General features: G+C 37.4%; 1 protein-coding gene across 8 annotated transcripts in view; it reads left to right on the top strand.

The window, feature by feature from the left end:
• The window catches only part of erbin (erbb2 interacting protein), a 132,352-nt gene that overhangs the window by 73,300 nt on the left and 40,377 nt on the right, over positions 1-18,675 (top strand). For all 8 annotated transcript variants that reach the window (XM_088909898.1, XM_088909896.1, XM_088909901.1 and 5 more), the window contains 7 exons: positions 2,253-2,331; positions 4,955-5,044; positions 6,971-7,027; positions 12,227-12,290; positions 13,322-13,396; positions 14,428-14,572; positions 16,878-16,950. In XM_088909898.1, the coding sequence (XP_088766024.1) occupies positions 2,253-2,331; positions 4,955-5,044; positions 6,971-7,027; positions 12,227-12,290; positions 13,322-13,396; positions 14,428-14,572; positions 16,878-16,950 (583 nt within the window). The remainder of the gene's footprint in view (positions 1-2,252; positions 2,332-4,954; positions 5,045-6,970; positions 7,028-12,226; positions 12,291-13,321; positions 13,397-14,427; positions 14,573-16,877; positions 16,951-18,675) is intronic.

Below are 18,675 nucleotides of genomic sequence, written 5' to 3'. Positions count from 1 at the left end.
CCTACTGTTTTCCAAACCCACACCTACTGTCTCCTCTCTGTGTTTTTTTTCTTTGTTGTTATTCTGTAAAGCCCTTTGAGAAGCCACTTTTAAAGACACTATATAAAAATAAAGTGTATTATTATAATAAGTGGTTAGTCATCAACAGGAATGCTCTGGACAGATATTTCGGATCCCTTCTTCTGCCAGCACTTAAGTTCCTGGTAGTTTCACACTATAAGTAAATGACAGCACCAAAGTGGAATGCTGATGGGTGAATCCTTTATCGCCTATGTGGCAGTGATTGATGTACTGTACATAAAAGTTTCTCATCCTTAAGCAAGAAGAAAACACCCTCCTAGAACATTACTGGCTAACATACCATAGCTGACTGATGTGGATTTGCTTTTTCAAATTATCTACAGGAAGAACATTCAAGGGAGGTGACCATGAAACATCTCATTGCTCAACAGTGCCAGTACAGTGCCAAAAAATAGTAGTCAGACCCTTCTGATGCTGCCCTCTCTCATCCTAGCGTTAATTCCGCATCAGCAGGGTCCGCTTGTCGGCACGCCCGTCCCCATTTGGTGGTTTGAACCAAATCTTTCTCCATCATCTGAATGCTCAAGCTGAAGACTTCTAAGAGCAAGATGATACATTGAATGTCAGAAAAAAAAAACTAAAGAGAAAACACTTTAATGTGTTGATTATGTTTTTAGGCCTGTGAACGTAATTTTTAGAGGGAGCACCTTAGGCAGCAATTATAGCTCCGAGTGTTTTTTTGTCTTTACCTACTTTGCACACATCTGGTGAAATGGTTACCTATTCTTCTTTACAGACTTGCTCAGGCTCTCTCATGTTGATTGGACATTGCTAATGAACAACAATTTTCAAGTCTTTCCACAAATACTCAGTAGGATTCAAGTCAGGACAGAACCATTCAAGGATATTCATTTTTTGTTATTCTTAAGCCCCTCCAATATGACTTTGGCATTATGCTTTCCTGCTGACAGGTGAATTTGTGTCCCAGTTTTAGGACTGTAGCAGATTTTCCTCTAGGATTTGATAGTACTTTGCTCCATTTGTGTCACATCAGTCTTGACAAGCTTTCCAGTCTCTGCTGATAAGAAGCAGAACTATGATATCATGCTGCCACCACCATGCTTGACAGTGGAGATAGTGCTGACTGAGTGATGCACTGTGTAGGGTTTGGGTCAGATGTAATGCAAATTCTTCGCATTACAACAAAACGTTCTTATTTTGTCTCGTCTTACCATAAAAATGTTTGCTAAATGTTTTCAATGTTACTTAGGTGCTTTGTTTGTATTAGTAGGAGTTGAGATGTTTCTTTTTTAATTCCGTACAAGCCCCCTTTGTGGAGTGACTCAGTTATTGTTGGCCCTTGGACACTTTCTCTAATGTCAGCCACTGAACTCTGTAACTCTTTTAGAACAGCTGTTGGCCTCACAGTTGCATCTTTAACCAGGTTCCTTGTTGTCTGGCTTTTCATTTTGGAGGAACAGTGTTATCTAGGCAGTGTCTTGTTGCCTTTTAGTTCTTAATGATTACCTTCACCATGCTGACGGATATATTAAGGGTCTTTGAAATGTTTTTATATCCTGCTTTAGACACTTTCTAGAACTTTATTCCTGAGTTGTTTTGAAAGCTCCCTGGTCTTCATGGTTGAATCTCTGCTTGACATTTACTACCTAACTGAAGGATCTTACAGAGATAGGAGATTTGTTTGGAGATGATGTCTACCACTCTTACAGCACACAGACTAATCAACTAATTGAGTCGCTCGTTTAAGTAATTTTGTCCAACTGTATTTTAACTTTGCCACTTGGCTTAGCTTGCAGAGGGTTTGAATACTTACTTGTACTGTATATATAACAAATATCAATTGCTACTTCAAAGTGTCATGACTACAAGCTTAAAAGCATCAAAATGTGAAAACAGGGGTCTGAACAGTTTTTCAAGGCACTGTATTAAAAAGCCTCTTCTGTGTTTGTTACCTTGGCAACCACTAAGTCAGTTATATTGAAAGATGGAGGCATCGCCTGCTAGGCAATTATCCTATTGCATATGCAGTTATTACAAACTATTAACCTGGCTAAACTGTGTTAGATGTTAGTTCTGACCTGCTGTTTTTATTGAGGCTAATGGTTGGAAATGGGTTTGACATTGGTGATGTTACATTTGTGCAAGTTAATGACTATAAAATATAAAGTATAGGAAGCTGCAAATCCATTTAATCTGTTTTTCTTTTTCAGGCATCCAGGAGTTTCCAGAAAACATCAAGAACTGCAAGGTGTTAACCATGGTTGAAGCCAGTGTAAATCCCATTTCAAAGTAAGGCCTCCCTGTTTGTTTGATTTTCTGTCATGAATAACCTTCCCCAAGCCCCTGTTCGGTTCACTTGTGTGCCTCTCATCTTGTGCAGATGTTCTGTCTCAAGAAATTATCTCTATAGTAATTAAACTGGGCTTTATGTCTGGGCCAAAGCCTTGAAAGTGTCTTGAAAGAGGCAGCCATATATCTACTAAAGTATTTTTTTTTGTCTGAGGCTGAAATCAATCTAATATGTATGTATGTCCCGGGATTTTTTAAAAATGGTTTGCTCACACTGCCTAGCAAAAGAAGCCATATTGATAGACATACACATGATTTTAACACTGCTGTTGTGTATATTGTTAAATTTGTTAGAGGCTAGTTACTAACAGGGGACTGAGTGTTCAGAGCGCATGTATCAGTGTGGAGGTTAATGTGCAGCACATGCAGTTAGGTCCTCTTCATGGGTGTGCAATATCTCCATCCACAACTTTGATGTTAACCTTTACAATTTGATTAATGGCATATAAGGTGTGAAAAGAGTCTTAACTTAGTTGTCACTGTGACGTCCCTAGGCTGCTGTTGACCTTTCTGAAAGGTGAGGCACATAATCAGAAAAAATTACCCGCCCCCCCCAACAAATTAATCAAATCCAGTCTTTCATTAAAACTGTTGGCCGGAGTTCTGTGCACCACTGAATAATAACTAGCAGGTGTGTCCAGACTTGTGCCTAACTACTTAATTAGCACAGCAGTGCTCTTAGTGACCCCTTGGCTGATAGTTTTCTATGGTTACAAGGCAGCTTTATGAAGCAGCAGCTGACGAGCCCTGGCTTTGTACCAGGGCCTTGCTGAGCTCTTCTGCTACAATTGTACTCCACTGAAGGTATCATAATGAGTTCTAATTTTTAATTGGGAAACTCATATTGTTGAACTGTTACATTTAGGTGTACAACCTTTCGGTTTCAATCAAGGGCTGTTTTTTTTACACACACTTGATTTGGATGGGCTGAGTGTTTTTCCGTGTCTTGGGCTTCGGCGACAATCCCAGTCCCCCTGCCTCCGCAGACAGGAAACAGCGAGGAGGAGCAGGCGGACGTCTCCCTCCCGCCCACCTACAAGCCGCTCGTCCTTTCACACGCCACAGGCAGCGCTGCCCCGTACCGGAGGTTCAGCACCGATTGGGGAAAATGCAGGTGCGCCCAGGAGGCAAGAGGAGGTTTATCCCACCCTGCCCTGGCTGCCGCTCAAGTCAGTTCTGTGTAGCTAGCTGGCTGGGTCACAGCCAACCAGTCCCAGTCATCCAGACTTGAAGGATTCAAGTGTGACCCCAGTGTGAGCGCCATTGCCTTCAGAGCCACTCAGGTGTATGAACATGAACATTTAACGGTTTAGTTAAAGAGTGGCACAGTTGTTACCATTGCTGCCTCACAGCTCTGGGGCTATGGGTTCAGTTCCTGGGGTGCTGTCTGCATGATGTTTGTATGTTGTATGTTTGTATGGGGGTTAATTGGCCGTGGTGTGAGTGTGCATGTGTCCGTGTCTGTGTGTGCCCTGTGATAGACTAGCTGCCTGTCCAGGGTGTATCCCACCCTGTTCAGATAGGCTTCATCCCCTCCGTGACCTTGAATTAGATGAAGCAGTTAGAAAATAAATTACAATGATTTGCAGAAAACAAATCGGCTTATGAATAAAAAATAAATAAATAAAAACATTTGGAATGTCTTAGTTTGGGCACATCTCAGTTGGAATGCTGTTCCCAAGATTTAGATTCTGTTTGGTCAATGAGGTGTTGATGTCATGTGGCTGCAGGAGTTGGGCATAACTGCTGTAGGACCTGATTTGATCGCCTGCTCTTGTCTAAGCTCAAGATGCGCAAATGACAGGGGTGCCGTTTAATTTGCAGTGACATTTCTTTGAATTGATCGAGGTCTAGAAACATACCAGTGGTGTGGGTTAAAATTAGAAAACGGAAAGCATTGTCATGTATGGTTTCTTTTGCTAGTGGAAGCTTTTTGTCATGGTATTTGGTACAGATAAAATCATACAGAAAAATCCAAACATTTGAGTTCAGTTGTTTTAATAAAATAGTATTATAATGCATGTTAAATTGAACCAATTTTGAGATTTTGTTTAAAAGCAGGAATGTGTAAGATGACCTATCCAGTTTAATTCCTGCATACCCAGCCTTCTCCTGTCAATGCGAATTCTGTTTTTGAATCAAACTGAACGAACAACTACTTAACATTTAATCTGTTTTCATGAATTCCTCAGACACCTCCTAGGTGCCGTTTGCTTATCATTGTATATACTATCTAATAGTGTTTTATCCCATCATCTTGTGGCTGAGAAGGAAGAATCACCTTACTAGAAAAAGACCAGACACATGGTGTGTTTGAGCGACAGTGTGATGGGCAATCACTGAATTAAGGGTTTTCTAAAGTGCTGAAGAGCAACGTTTACAGATTTGGACTTTTTTTTTGCAATTAATTTGTAAAACCGTTTAAATGTCAGTTGGTTAAAGCAATATTCATCACACAGTGCTTGGGGTATATTTATACCTGCTGATTACCCTGTATCCTGTACCCTGTAAGTCAATCAGTTCTTCAACCTATGCATTCCTTTTCTCCCCTTCCTCTGAATAGGCTTCCGGAAGGATTTACTCAGCTCCTAAGTTTAAGTCAGCTATATCTGAATGATGCCTTTTTGGAATTTTTACCAGCAAGTTTTGGCAGGTAAGGGCGATATTTGTTCCAGAGTTGGCAGCAAAAGAATGGCAGCAAACTCTGTTATCAGACCAGTGTAATAAAATATCTCTTGCTGTGGAGAGTACAGTTAATGGCAGTGGCTGGGGTGTGTTGCTTCTTGGGCATCCTGTGTGAGCTGTAGCCCTGCGTCCTCTGTTGCTGTTTTGTGGCCTGTGCTCGACACAGAGTTTGTCTGTCTCTCTTACTGCAAGCGCCAGGAAGGAAATCCGAACCGGCAGTGGTATTAAAAATATACTTCCTGCATATGGACCACAGTATTACAGGTGATTAAAATGGCAGACACATGGAAGAGGTTTTTTTTTTGTTGCACGTTTACAGCCTCATGACTGTAGAAACCTTGTATATCCAAATATTTTGAGAATGTATTATTTTGTAAAAAAAAATGTGGTGTGGCAAGTTCTACAGTATAATATTAGAAAGTTCACAACGCAGGCAGTGTTTATGTATATATATCGCTGTTTTTCATCTGTAGGTCATGAATGCTGACAGACTAAGAATAATTAATACTAAGTTACTAATACTAAATGCTAACTGTAACTAAGATGAGTGTGTTTCACTTTTCACCTCTTTGGACAGAAAGCAGCTATTGAATACACAGGTATATTTCTGTCCCTTATACTGCATTTATGGACACAAGATAGTAGTAATGTTTTATTTAAAAATAAGATTCACCAACACACCATTTACATTTTCTGTTAGGGGGCTTAAAAATCACATTCCAACTTACCAATGCACAGAAAATATGCTGTTTTTTTCCCTGTACCTCTGCACTTATTCTCATGTACCTAACCACAGGAGAGCTGTGGGTCTTAAAAGCTACCCTTCATGTACTTCAAAGAAAATACATCATTAATTTTCTTTAGATCAGATAAGTCAATTTAAATGCTTAACTACTAGTATAAACTCATTAACTTCCATCTTTCTTTAAACGTTCTATGCATACTATTCATTTAGGAGAAAGCTTTAGAATTTGAGCACGTTTTTCATTTACAAACTTACTGGTAGAACATTATTTCTATAAAACCTATAACTGATTAATTGTATTTTATAAGGAAAGTAAATGCTGAGCAGTTAGTACATAATGTCAGTGGCATTTCAGTTTCAAGAATGTTTGCGGTATGATAAAGTGCTCTCAGCTGCTCTTTAACATCAAGGCTTTGATCTCAGTTGGGTTCTGAACCAGTTGCAGTCTTTTCACTGTGGTGTGTTTTTAAAAAAGCACACGCCAATCTCATTCCAAGGATAAGAGCACAAATGCATTGAAGAGTGACTGATCTGTACTATTTGAGAAGGAATATATCTTTAAACAGTGAACTTGAGAACTATTTGAAATCCTGAGCATTTACTCAGCATGCATGCAGTTTTAATAAAGTTAGAATATTGTTTCAAAATGTGAAGTTATATTGTATCGCGGTTGCTGTATGTATAAAGTCTACTGGCTAAATAGAACAAATTAATATTTTTGTGCAAAGGTTAACCTGTGATTCTGTCTATTTTTGTCTGTGTTTATGTTGACTCTTACAGTAGTATTAGCTGATAAAGGCTCACTAATATTTTCCAACATGATGTTTGATTAATTTAGATAAACAACTTGGATGTTTAACAATGTAATTATGATACCAACTTTAACAATACTACCAACAATATTTTATTGTACTGTTACTATGCCTATCTTTTTAATCTTTTTCCTCTTCTGTCTGTTACCCTCAATTATTTTACATATTTCTAGAAAATAGTTTTATAGAAATGTCACATAGCTTACAGTTTAAAGTAAAGTGAATTTTCATAGTGTAATTATTTAAGCTGTGTTCTGATGTGCTACTAAATCATTTTGATTATTGACATTCAGGGGCTCACTTTCGTAGCTCAGTTTTGTTGTGCTTGATTTTCCAGGTTGACCAAACTGCAGATTCTGGAATTAAGAGAGAACCAGTTAAAGATATTACCAAAGTAAGTAGACCGTTTCTTGAATCATCGTACTGAACTGGTTTGGAAAAAGGATTATTTATTTTAATGTTTAAAGCTATACTTTCTATAGATGCTACTTTTGTTATTTTATTTTATTTTTTTAATATAAATCAGTGTGATCCATCTCCTTGGAGTGTCCCTGCAGTGTGATTTGGACAACCTGGAAGGAGTCAGTGGTTCTTGCTTAAACTACCCAGGCAAAATGAGTTGCTTCATTACAACTTCATGAGTTGTGTGAAGTGCTAAATTTGTCTGTTTTCAAACTCTTAACTATTGAATGTGTTCAAGGCGTTCTTTCATGTTCTGTATCAGATTTGTACAAAAATGCCTTTTGCACTTAAGTGCAGTGCAATTGTGTTGTGCATGTAGTGTCCTGCATACCAAAGCATCTCCAGGTGCTTTAACAAGTTGAAAAAGCTTGTGTGCAGAATTCACTAATGTTATAACTACATGCTCAAGGCTAACAGGTCCAAATTGTGTGATTATGTGGAATGATTTTGAGTGACCCAACCTGTAAAAAGCAGCGTTTACCTTGTAGAGGATTCATTCTGTACAAGCTAGGGCCTGAAATCAAGAAAGATGCCACACAGTCATGTGCCAGCACCTCTGTAATCTACTTCTCAATGAAAGCTCTGACCTAAGGAGTATGTTACAAATGTTTCAGTGTGGTTTTTGTTAAAAGAATAGAGATGTAACAAGAGATCAAGCTTAGAGTTTTGCTTGAGATTTATACTCTTTATACTCAATTACGGTGTGAATGGCTGGTGTTGAGGACTCTGGACTCCTGACTGGAAAGTTGTGGGTTTGTTTCTCTGGGAGGGACATTTCTGTTGTCTCCTCAAGCAAGGTACTTCATTCAGATTCCTCCAGCCACGGAGAAGGTTAAAAATGTGAAATGAGAAAGTCAAGATGGCTTTCCCCATGAATAAGTGCTAGTTTGTCAGTTGCCATGACTAAAAGTGGGAGGTTGAAAATGGTCTGTAGCTTCCCTTTTCTCTGGAAATTGATATTTCTTTCATACAAAATCTCACTGACACCAGTTGCAAGTCTAAGAGGAATATGCCCTTACTCTTTGAAAAGCTAAGTAAACCAAGGGTCTAAAATAGGTTAGTAACTGCCCAGAGACGAAAAGAGCTCTTCTGACCTGACAGTCACAAAAGCCAAAGCAACAGCTAATTAACCAAGTCTTCATAGATGATGTTTAAAACTCATGACCCTTTATAATGGAGATCTTCTGTTCAGATCATCTTTGAAATAAAAGCTGTTATTGTTCTTTGTTTCAAATAATGATGCAAGACTGTTTGGCATTAAATATAGAAATGAAAGGCTCTTCTTATATTGCTTGAAATGATGGTGTGAAGTCTATTTTCTAAATAAATAGCAAAAGTTGCTCCACCAAAGCATTATCTCGCTTCTTTCAACCTTGAGAACTTTGGTCTTTAGTATGCTATGGAATGTAGTGTGTATTAGAGATTATTAATAGTGTAAATAGGAACTTCAGTGTTTCAAACTGCAATTATAATAAACTGATTGATCAACAGATGTCATAAGAGGGAAGTAATCCTTTTTGTTTAATTTTACAGGATTGAGTAAGTGACTTGAAAGAAAAGACAACAAAAGAGTTGTAAACAATTTTTAAATTAGTCCAGATTTTCACTAAGTTATTTTGTTATTCACATTATTTTTAACAGTGAAATACAGCTATCAAAACTATCATTAAATAGGTAGTACAGTTGATAAATATGAGGGATGCAGATGAATTTTAAAGTTATTATTGATTACATTGGTGTTGCAGTCTAGAGTGCAGTTTAGAAGTGGATATAAACTTCTGTGTGCCTTATGTTCTTAAAAACAAGGTTGGTTGGTATTATTTGGACATCTGTGACAATTTGACTGCATGCTGTGTAGTTCCATAGTTTGTATAGTTACTCAGTCATGTCTCCTGCGGCTTTCTCTTGACAGGTTTTATAACACACTAGATTTAGACTTTCTGTGGTTCTATGCTTACTTGATTCTACAGTATTCCTTCACTGATTGACTGCATGGATCTTAATGCCTTCAAGCTGTTTTTAAGTTTGGTTTTGAAGTCAATCTTGTTTGTCCGCCATCTGACCTGAACTCAGTTGTTTTTTCATGTTTCACACAAAGCTAATAAAGGATTCTAATCCTGAAGTCCTGTTTTAACTGGATAGAAAAAGTACATGCAGCATACTATTTTTATCTTTTTTACAAACAGTATTTTCTCCCTATTTCCCATTGAATGCATCCCAAAATATTTTTTAAATTAATGTTTCATGTTGAGCCCCTAGACTGCTGTGCATTCCTGTCAATCCCATTTTGATTGTGTGCATTTTAAAATAAACTCCAGTCATAATTAGAGAGCATGAGGGTTAGCCAGAACAAGGCATTGCATATGAACTAATGACTATATTACTCTTGAAGGCTGAGATTTTAATTGCACAATATTTACACCTTATTGTCTGAGCTCAAGCAGTCAAAGATACAGCTTCAGTACTGTGTTGTGACAGATTGTCATTAACTGGAGATTAAAAACACAGTCTTGGGTGCTCTTGTGACCTTGGGTCACATGCTAATTTTGGAATTGAGAGAAGGTGCTGGTGTATTGTTAATGTGATGATGATAAGAAAGCCTGCAAATCGGTATTGAGGTAAAGTGAAAGGTCATTATACACAACTAAAGAGCTGCTTGAATGGTGTCTGCAGTGGGTTTTGTGCTTATGATGTGTGCATTGTAAATCAATATGTACTACAGGGTTTTTTTTTTAATTCAGGCTTTTCTTTGGTCAACAATATGTCAAGTTAATATATGGGCAGAAATGTATTATGCTAATCCAGACTGTTGTGTTTGCAAACAGCCAAGTGATTGAAAAAAAAAACCTCTCCTCTTGGAGAGAAAAGATAAATGCTGTGCTGGACAGATAATGTTTTAGACATTCAGGCTGATTGATTTGTCAGCAAAACTGTTGTTACAGTACATGCTGTAATGCAATTCAACACCAAATTGTACCAAATAAGATGGAGATGCAGGATGTTTTTTACAGCTTCATTTCAGTATTTTAATGTGTAAATATTGTGCTTCTCTAAATAGAGTGGGCAGGTCGCTGCAGATGTCTGAAGGTGTTTTGTTGAAATTCACCTTGGGTGAAATGTTCAGTAGCAGGAACAGAAATTAACTTTGAAATAATGAGCTTTGTGTGACAGCTCTGTTTCATCAGTCGGTGAGTTTGGTCTTAGTATAGGAGCTTAGTGATGGAGTTGAAGTATGAAATAAGAACTGCTGACATGTGTCTTGTGTTGATCTGACCATACTTGAAAGGTCACACCCATTTTTCATTGGGTGAAATCTTACCGGCATTTGGCAACAGTACTCTCTTATGTGTAAAGAGAGCCAAAGGTGTTTTTTTTGTGCGTGAATATTTTTTTATACATAAAAGGTCAAATTAAAGTGCTGTAATGCACAATTACTTTCCCTACTCTTGCTTGTGGTTGGATTGACTCACACTCATTAAGAGGAAGTAATTACTGTATTCTACATAAAGTATGAAATATGCAATTGGGAGATTGTTTTTAAATCTCCAGTTTAATTTCAATTGTTTTATCGCTTGACAGCTCTAATTAAAATCTAATTAATTAGAAGTTACTGTTCAATTGAAACTTCATTGACTGGAACTGAATGGAATTGGGTGCTTTCTGTTTAATGTCTGCATTGCAAGAAGAATGGAAATTATCTGGAAAGGTTTTTTTTAAGATATTGAAATACAGTTTAGTGAAGAGCTTTATAAGAAACATTTTTAGAATCGCCAGTGTGAGAAATTTAATCTAACATATTTTGCTTAGCAGTATTTTGTTTTTTATGTTCTTATTCAGGTACATTTTTACTAGTTTATCTAGTATGAGAGAAGTTTTAGTTGATCTCTGACCCAGGGAGAAGCGTCTTGGGGTACATGGTTGAGGGCAGAACTTACTCATGGGCTGCGTCCGCTATTTTCTTCTTATCTTTTTCTTTATTTTTGTCCCCAATAGACTCTGATAACTGGCCAATGAAAACTCGGTTTTCCTTTATATGAATGCCTATTTAAACCAAAACCAAGATTTTACACCAAATATTTGTTATGCTATACAACTATGGCTACGAGCCCTGTGACTGCTCACAGGCAGAATGACCGAGGAAGTGATGGCAGCCTCCTCCAGTGCACCCCACCTCAAGCCAGTTGATTTTTCACACAACACAGAGCAACACAGCCCTATACTGGAGGCTCCAGTATTGTTGTGCTGCCTGTTGGGGAATCCCGGTCTCAGTTACCTTGTAACATAGGGCAAGATTGAACCTGTGATAACTAGATTATAGATTTAAATGTTCTCTCATTAGTGGCACCAGAACACCTCCTTTTAAAGGTAAACCTACCAATGAAGAGTTATCAGTGTAATTGAAGCACAGCTGCCAGCTTGTACCTTGCGCCAACACCTGGTGAGTCTTTAGCTTGTTCTCAGATGCTAGCTGCTACTGAACTGTCCTTTTAATATACACTCCCCTGTAGGTCTTGCAAGATTAAAGTAAAGAAAGACTTTATGAATCTCATAGATGCCATGATTAAGTTTTTGAGTTGTGGGAAGTACAGTATACTTCAGGTATGTACAGAGCGTGTTGTGCAGCAAGTTCCTTATGCAGATATATAGCGTGGAGGAAGTGTAATGAGCTGTCCACCAGAATCCACCAGGACTCTGTTTTGCTTTGTTCTTGCTCATGTTTCTACTGATTATCATCTCTCTCTCAATTCTGTGTCTCTTATGTGTCATTTTATTTACCATATATTTTTAAGTGTGTGCTCTTTTTTGGTGTTTATTCTAATTAGAGGATTATAAAATGTTTTTTCATCAAGTGAAATGTTTTATTTAGAAATATCTTGAACGAGACATTAGGAATGGAACCTGTACATCAGTCATGGACTGGGTGTGAGGCTTTTGAAGGGCTCAGGTTTTGAGAGCTCTAATGTAGAATCATAAGGGGATGGTCACTTATTAAAAACGTGTGCTGGCTTCGTCTCTTTCAAAATGTTGTCTTGATTTGGAGGACCTTGTGTGAGGTTTTTCTTGTCATTATAACCCTGGACTCTGTTGATGAAATGCTGTGCAAAGCTACTAAGTTCCTCTCTCCTTGCAGAAGCATCCATAAACTGACCCAGCTGGAGCGCCTGGACCTGGGAAGCAATGAGTTCACAGAAGTGGTGAGTATCTGCAGCAGTGGGAGGATTTGAGGATCAGATCAGACCACATTATCTATAATTCCTTTTTCATCAGTGGCAAACTAGATAACAACATGCTGTGTTCAGTCTATGCTCTGTACCTTTTTCACAATAAAAGTCTGTGTTCTGGGAGACATTGCTATTCCTCGCATGGTCAGTTCAGAAAAACTCTGCAGGATGTGTGATTTTGTACGATATGAGCCATTAAATGCAGAGTTTGATTTCAATGCAGGCTTGCCAGTAGTAGATCAGAAGGGACTGCTTTAAGCACTGGTCCGAAATGTTAAAAAATACTTCTGCTTTTTTAAAGGTTGAGATGAAGACTTGAGGATGGTATTTATAGCTGGTTCTTAAATTGTTTTGTTAGTTTGAGGGGTTGTGAAAGTTTGTGGAGCTGGAGATGGCTCAGCTAGCATGGGTGCTGGGATGAGTTTTGTGGCCTAGATTTGGCTAGTCTGAGCCTGGGAATTTTAATTGACTGTGACAGGGTCCCTCCATGGTGTAGGGTGGGTATTAGCTGGCTAGGGTTCTCTTGGTGCAGCAGTAAGTCTTTCAGCCTGCTTCGGAGAGACCAGTGAGAGAAGCTTGCTCCTTCGATGTCTCTCCTGTGTGTCATAGCAGCATGACTACAAGTCCTCCTGCCCATGTGGATACGGGAGATACCAGAGATACTAGGGAACTGCAGTCTCAATTTCTCAGACCGGTTATTAAATCTCAGTAACAAAATACATTTACAGTTTCACAAAATTTTACAAATTTCAAATTAAACACAAAATTATGAACTTTGTCATTTATGTACTGTATGGTCCCCATGTTGTTGCAAACCGCTGGTCTCGCCATGGGCGAAAATGAGAGTTTGCATTAATTGTGTGCAATTGAGTACTAGAAAATAATTGATATTCACAAATTTTTGATGGTTTGTGTTTAAACTCAAAAGTATTTTATTTGATGTATTTATGTATTTTGTCTGGAAGTATATGAGTATTTTGTGTTATCGTCTCTTTTCTGCTTAGCCTGAAGTTTTGGAACAGCTCACAGGGTTAAAGGAGTTTTGGATTGATGGGAACAGGCTGACATTTCTACCTGGGGTATGTGTACATTTTGCTTTCAGTAATCGTCAGCATGTTTCTGAGGTGACACTGCTTCATTCTTCATGCCTAAAACCTATGTGTATGCAAAATATTTTAAATGTATGTTTTAATGTTAGTTTGCTTATACTGTACGATCCTTTCTTCTTTTAGGCATGCTAAATACTATATTATCATAGGTTAAATGTCTTTGTGGTGATCTATGTAACACTTGGAAATAATTTACAGATATGTGAAGTATTCTTAATCAGCACTGTAAAGTATATTTTTCCAAATGCTAAAGATTGTATATATTTAATTTCTTATTTTTAAGTTTTCCTTCTGTAAGATATTTAGACTTATTAGTGGATTGTTACTTTGAGTTCTAAATGTTTTGTAAATTTAAACTTTAAATGTGATTAAATTATTCCAAAATATGGCCCATATCTTGGGAAAAGGGTGGCTAAGACATGCCAACAGGTAGCTCTTTTATCTTTCCGGCTGCACAATTATTTGTTTATTGAAATGTCTCAATGCTTAAAAAAGGTCAAAATTACTGTTTACAAAGAAATTTATAGAGAACAGAAATGGAATCAAAACAGGAAAGTAATGCTGAAATTAGAGTGAGTTAATCGAATTGAGCCTGATCTGCTAAAATTAAACCATTTTCTCTCGCTTTCACTCCATGTTTTGATTTAGCTTCGCTACAGCTGTGAAGCCTGTAGATGTTTAACCAACGGTTATTACTGCATGACCGGAATGCATTTGAAATCTGTGTGGGGCTTTCATTTATTTAAAGTGGGAAGATCATTTTGTGGGCTTTTAATCTGCCAGTGCATAAATAGTTCCTGGATTGTTCTCTCTTGGCTGGGCTTATTCTTTTTACTTGTAAAAGCAGAAACTGGAATTGTACTTCCACAGAATAGAGTTTATTCCACATGTGATGCCTGTTGGTTGTCCTGTAACAGATCTGACAGATTGCTTATATCATACCTCTTCCTTCTGCTTTTACATAGCAATTTATCCCAAATTCGTTCTGTCTCTCCCTTTAGTTAATTGGGTCATTAAAGCAGCTGACCTACCTAGATGTGTCCAAAAACAACATTGAGATGATTGACGATCGGATAGCTGGTTGTGAAAACCTGCAGGACTTGCTTCTCTCAAACAACGCGTTGGCCCAACTTCCTGGGTCAATTGGTTAGTACACCTTCACCACCGACTGTCCTTTTCAGTCTTTATGAAGCATTATAAAAGTGCTTTGTGCGTGGGTTCCTCTCGCTTTTCAGGCAGCTATGGGATTCTGTGAGTTCAAAAATCAGAATGGATGTGTGTAGTGTTACACACTGTCCATGCTAGAAAAAGGACCACTCAATGAAACATGACGGTCGTATCTCTTCAATCTATGAAAATACTTTGATTCTCTAAAGGCTTCTTCAGTGGAGCCCAGACTGACCTGCAACACTTATTCTTGTATCACAGCGTGTCCCAATAGTAAAACAACAGCCTTAAAGGCTATCCAATGTAAAATGTTCCTTTTCATGTTTTGAGGCAACGCAATCTGAAATAACTAGTAAAATAATATGTTAAGTGGTCTTAGGCAGGCTGTTAAGGTCTGAATCCTCTTATTCCTGCTCTCTTAAATCACAGTCAAGGACTGTGGTGATCATGAGTGAATTTGCTTTCAGGAAGTTTAGTAGTGGGGGAATTTCTGTCTGGGTGTCTATTGTGTAATATGGTCAGAGTGGGTGTAGTTAAAGTCTTTCACATTACCTTTCTCATAACCTGAAGCTATTCTTACCGCAGCAAGAGAGGAACCAAAGTCCCATGATGCGTTTATTCAATAATATTCTCCGCTTTTTTTCTTTAAATATGTCCTGTTTTATTGGGATGTGAAAACGTTCTGTTTTAATCCTTTATTCCCAATATCAGTTCGACAGTCACTGATGTATGTTTTAAAATCCATTGCTGTTATTTTACTAAAGCATTTCACCACTTTCCTAGTGTTTTTCTTTACTCACAAGTTCATATAGAAAAATTAGCCCAACACCTATATATTTTGCATTTTAGGGTTTATGTACAGCGTGTATAATATTGCCTTTTGTAGTCTGCCTTGACAAAAAGATGTTTGATAAAATTGAGTATTTCTGTAAATGTCACTTGTCGTAACTCTAGAATTCGCACTGAAGAAGCAATTCTGCACAAGGGATTCCAAGAGAAAACAGAAATATGATCAAGGACATACAATGAAATTGTTATATGTTTTAGATCAGTGTTCCAAATATTGAGCAATTTAGAAATTGCTTACCAGTAATCATAATTGGGCTTTTTTCTTTTAAAAAATGTAGGCTTTCATTAATACATTTGTACATTATGGTTGTCTGAAAGATTATAGACAGTATATTTTAAGACTTTTAAACTGTGGCTGAAAAGGAGACGTTAATTTAATACATTATTGTATTCATTACACTTGGTCGTTTAATGCATTGAAACAGGATAGCTATTTAGTGCATTTAAACTGGGATAGCTATGTATATTGAATAAAGGACCACTGTGTTTGGTAGCTGTTTTGTTCTCATAGCTGAGTAAGGATTTTGCGTAGAGTCACTTTCCGATTAAAGAAACAGCTTTGTGTTGTATTTACCGTTTCCTTCACTACAGATCCATAAGCCCTTCATCAGCACAGCAGCTTAATTCTGAGATTTCAGCCTCACCAATGATGTCTGCTTGCTAGTCTTTGAAATCATTTTTAGCCTGAAGTCGTTATTGTGTTAAATGTAGCCATTCAGGATAAATGCAGTATAATTACCTTGTTAAAAATGTAAAATGCCCTTTAGGTGAACTTTTGATTAAATATAGATGTATAACAGGGCTCAGTAGCGGTTTTCATTACACATGCCATATAACAGTTTTCAACCTCAGTTAAGGGATGAAAGACAGCACACTAGCCTGAGAAATCCAAGTTATCCATGTTAGTACAGTAACTACTTATAGTTCATTTCTGTCACAACAAAGATAGTTACACTTGGTGCCATGGGAACATGTTTTTTGGTTGGGAAGTTAAAAAGTTGGTTTTTGTCTTTGCTTTCTTTTTCTTTTTTTTATTTAAATGATAATTGCATTACATTACAGCAACACTAAAAGCCTATGTTATCGTGATGAGGAAAATTTCAGTAGAGCATAATTGTATAAAATTCTATATGCTGTAAATTCTCATTAGCAGCTGTTCCTTTTTTTCTAACTCATATCAACATAGACAAGGAGTGTGTTTCCTAAACTCAAGGATCTGCAGAAGTATTTGCGTGTTCATTGTAAGATTTTTAGATTTTCACAAGCGCCTTTTTCCTTTGCATCTTGAAAATTTTTTTCCTCACAATATTATAAGATAATATTGGGAAAATAATGATATTATAAAAGTGCCTTTACTAAAGACAGTGCCTTTTTACTGTAAACTATGTTTGTACATGTATTTATTTGTGATTAATTTGCTTTTTTTTTTGGACAGGATCTCTGAAGAAATTATCTGCGCTGAAAGTTGATGAGAACCAGCTAATGTACCTGCCAGATTCTATAGGAGGGTGTGTATTTAAACTGTTATACCAGATTTACTAGACAGGAATACGTCTGAGCATGTTTTTTCTTTGGCCAAGAATTCAGGCTCCATTGTTCCTTATATTCGTCTACTGCATTAGTAAACACCTGTCCTGGGTATTTGAAAGTAGTGATGTAAACGTCATATGACACTTGAGCTCACTGGAGACCTAACTAATTTTCCTCCACTGCTTTAGGGGTTGGTTTTGGGTGCTCTATAGAACAGCCTCGATCCTTTCAGCAGTACTAGCCGATGATGAACACTAATCCATTCTGTCTGAGTATTTTGTTGTGACACTTGTGGATTATAGTTGCTTTTATTTGCTATAAATACCTTTGAAATCCAGACAGTTGGATTAAACATTGTGGATTAAACAAAGCGGGACATTGTTTTATAGAGACTAAAGCCGTTTATAGGGACTTAGCACTACTGTAAGTGGAGAAAGTAGTTGTCCATATGGACCAAGAAAGGGATTAAAGTTTAATCGTGGTCCTGTTATTTATACAATAGCCTGAAACCTATCCTAAATTAAACAACCAGAATCTTCACTCGGAGGTGAAACTCTTCTCTTGTTTCTGAAAATTTAGATTTGCTTTCAGATGTTTTTTGTGATAATAAATTACCTCTTTTCAATGATCCTAATTATGACTGTTGAATCGCCTTACCTCAGTTTGTTTATCAGTGCTGCATTAGTGAAAGCCACTGTAAGGATTATAAATATGGGATTGCAAAGAGCCTGTTGTAATCCCTGTAAAGACTGTAAACCAAACTGATTAAACCTATTTAATTTTTGACTTCTTATTCAGTCACTCATAATTACAGTTATGCTTTATCTTTTTTTACTAGCTTTAGGAATTAAATTCTGTTTTGTAGAGCAAAAAAATCAGAATGGGATATGTCAGAGGCTGTTATATAGGATTTGAATGTTGAAGCAGACAGCCAGATGAACATTAAACCCTTTATCTTCTTGTGACCGAGTTGATTATAGTCAGATCAAATATTTTTTGTGCCTCCTGTCTGGCGAATCTTATGTATAGTTGATGGATCAACCTTTACACATTCATTTTATGGGACTTCCGAAATGTTCTTAACATACTGAAGGCCTTGACAGATTCTGGTGAGCGAAAGTGTGGGTCTTGTTCTGGAGATAGCAGCTCCCGCAGGTCAGCATTCAGTCCAAGTGCCAAACATGAGGGAACTTGTACTGAAAATAAATTGACTATTGATTAGAAAAGGTTCAGTCTTTCTTTAATCAATCTCTCCATAAATTTGAGCTTGGTAACTAATGAAGGATATAAGCATGTTTGCACACACCATGCTCCTTAGAAACAGTAGAGATCAGTGAACAAGGCTTTTGGTCGGAGGGAAAGACATCGGAGGTTTTGCAATATCTGAAGCCCCACTGGCCACCTTCTCTTGATGTGACATAGGGATCTACTCAGCCTATGGAGCCTGAGATTTCAAAATCTGCAGTCTCAGAGAAAGAATCCAGGGGCTAGTCTGGTATGTCTCAGGTCTATAGCTCTGTATTAGGAAACATACTGAGATCTCTGACAACAGCTGACATCGAAATCCTTTGTATTTATAGCTCTACTACACAAACCCCTAATTCCCCTAATTCAGCACGTTTTTTTATTCAACATCTTTAAATATTTGAAGATGTCTCAGGTTGTTTCCTATATTGCTTTTTTTTTTCCATTTTGCTGATGAA

This window comes from Atractosteus spatula, chromosome 3 (assembly GCF_055471065.1).
Source record: "Atractosteus spatula isolate fAtrSpa1 chromosome 3, fAtrSpa1.hap1, whole genome shotgun sequence".
Classification (NCBI taxonomy): Eukaryota; Metazoa; Chordata; class Actinopteri; order Semionotiformes; family Lepisosteidae; genus Atractosteus; species Atractosteus spatula.
This window is presented reverse-complemented; position numbering and strand designations above follow the sequence as displayed.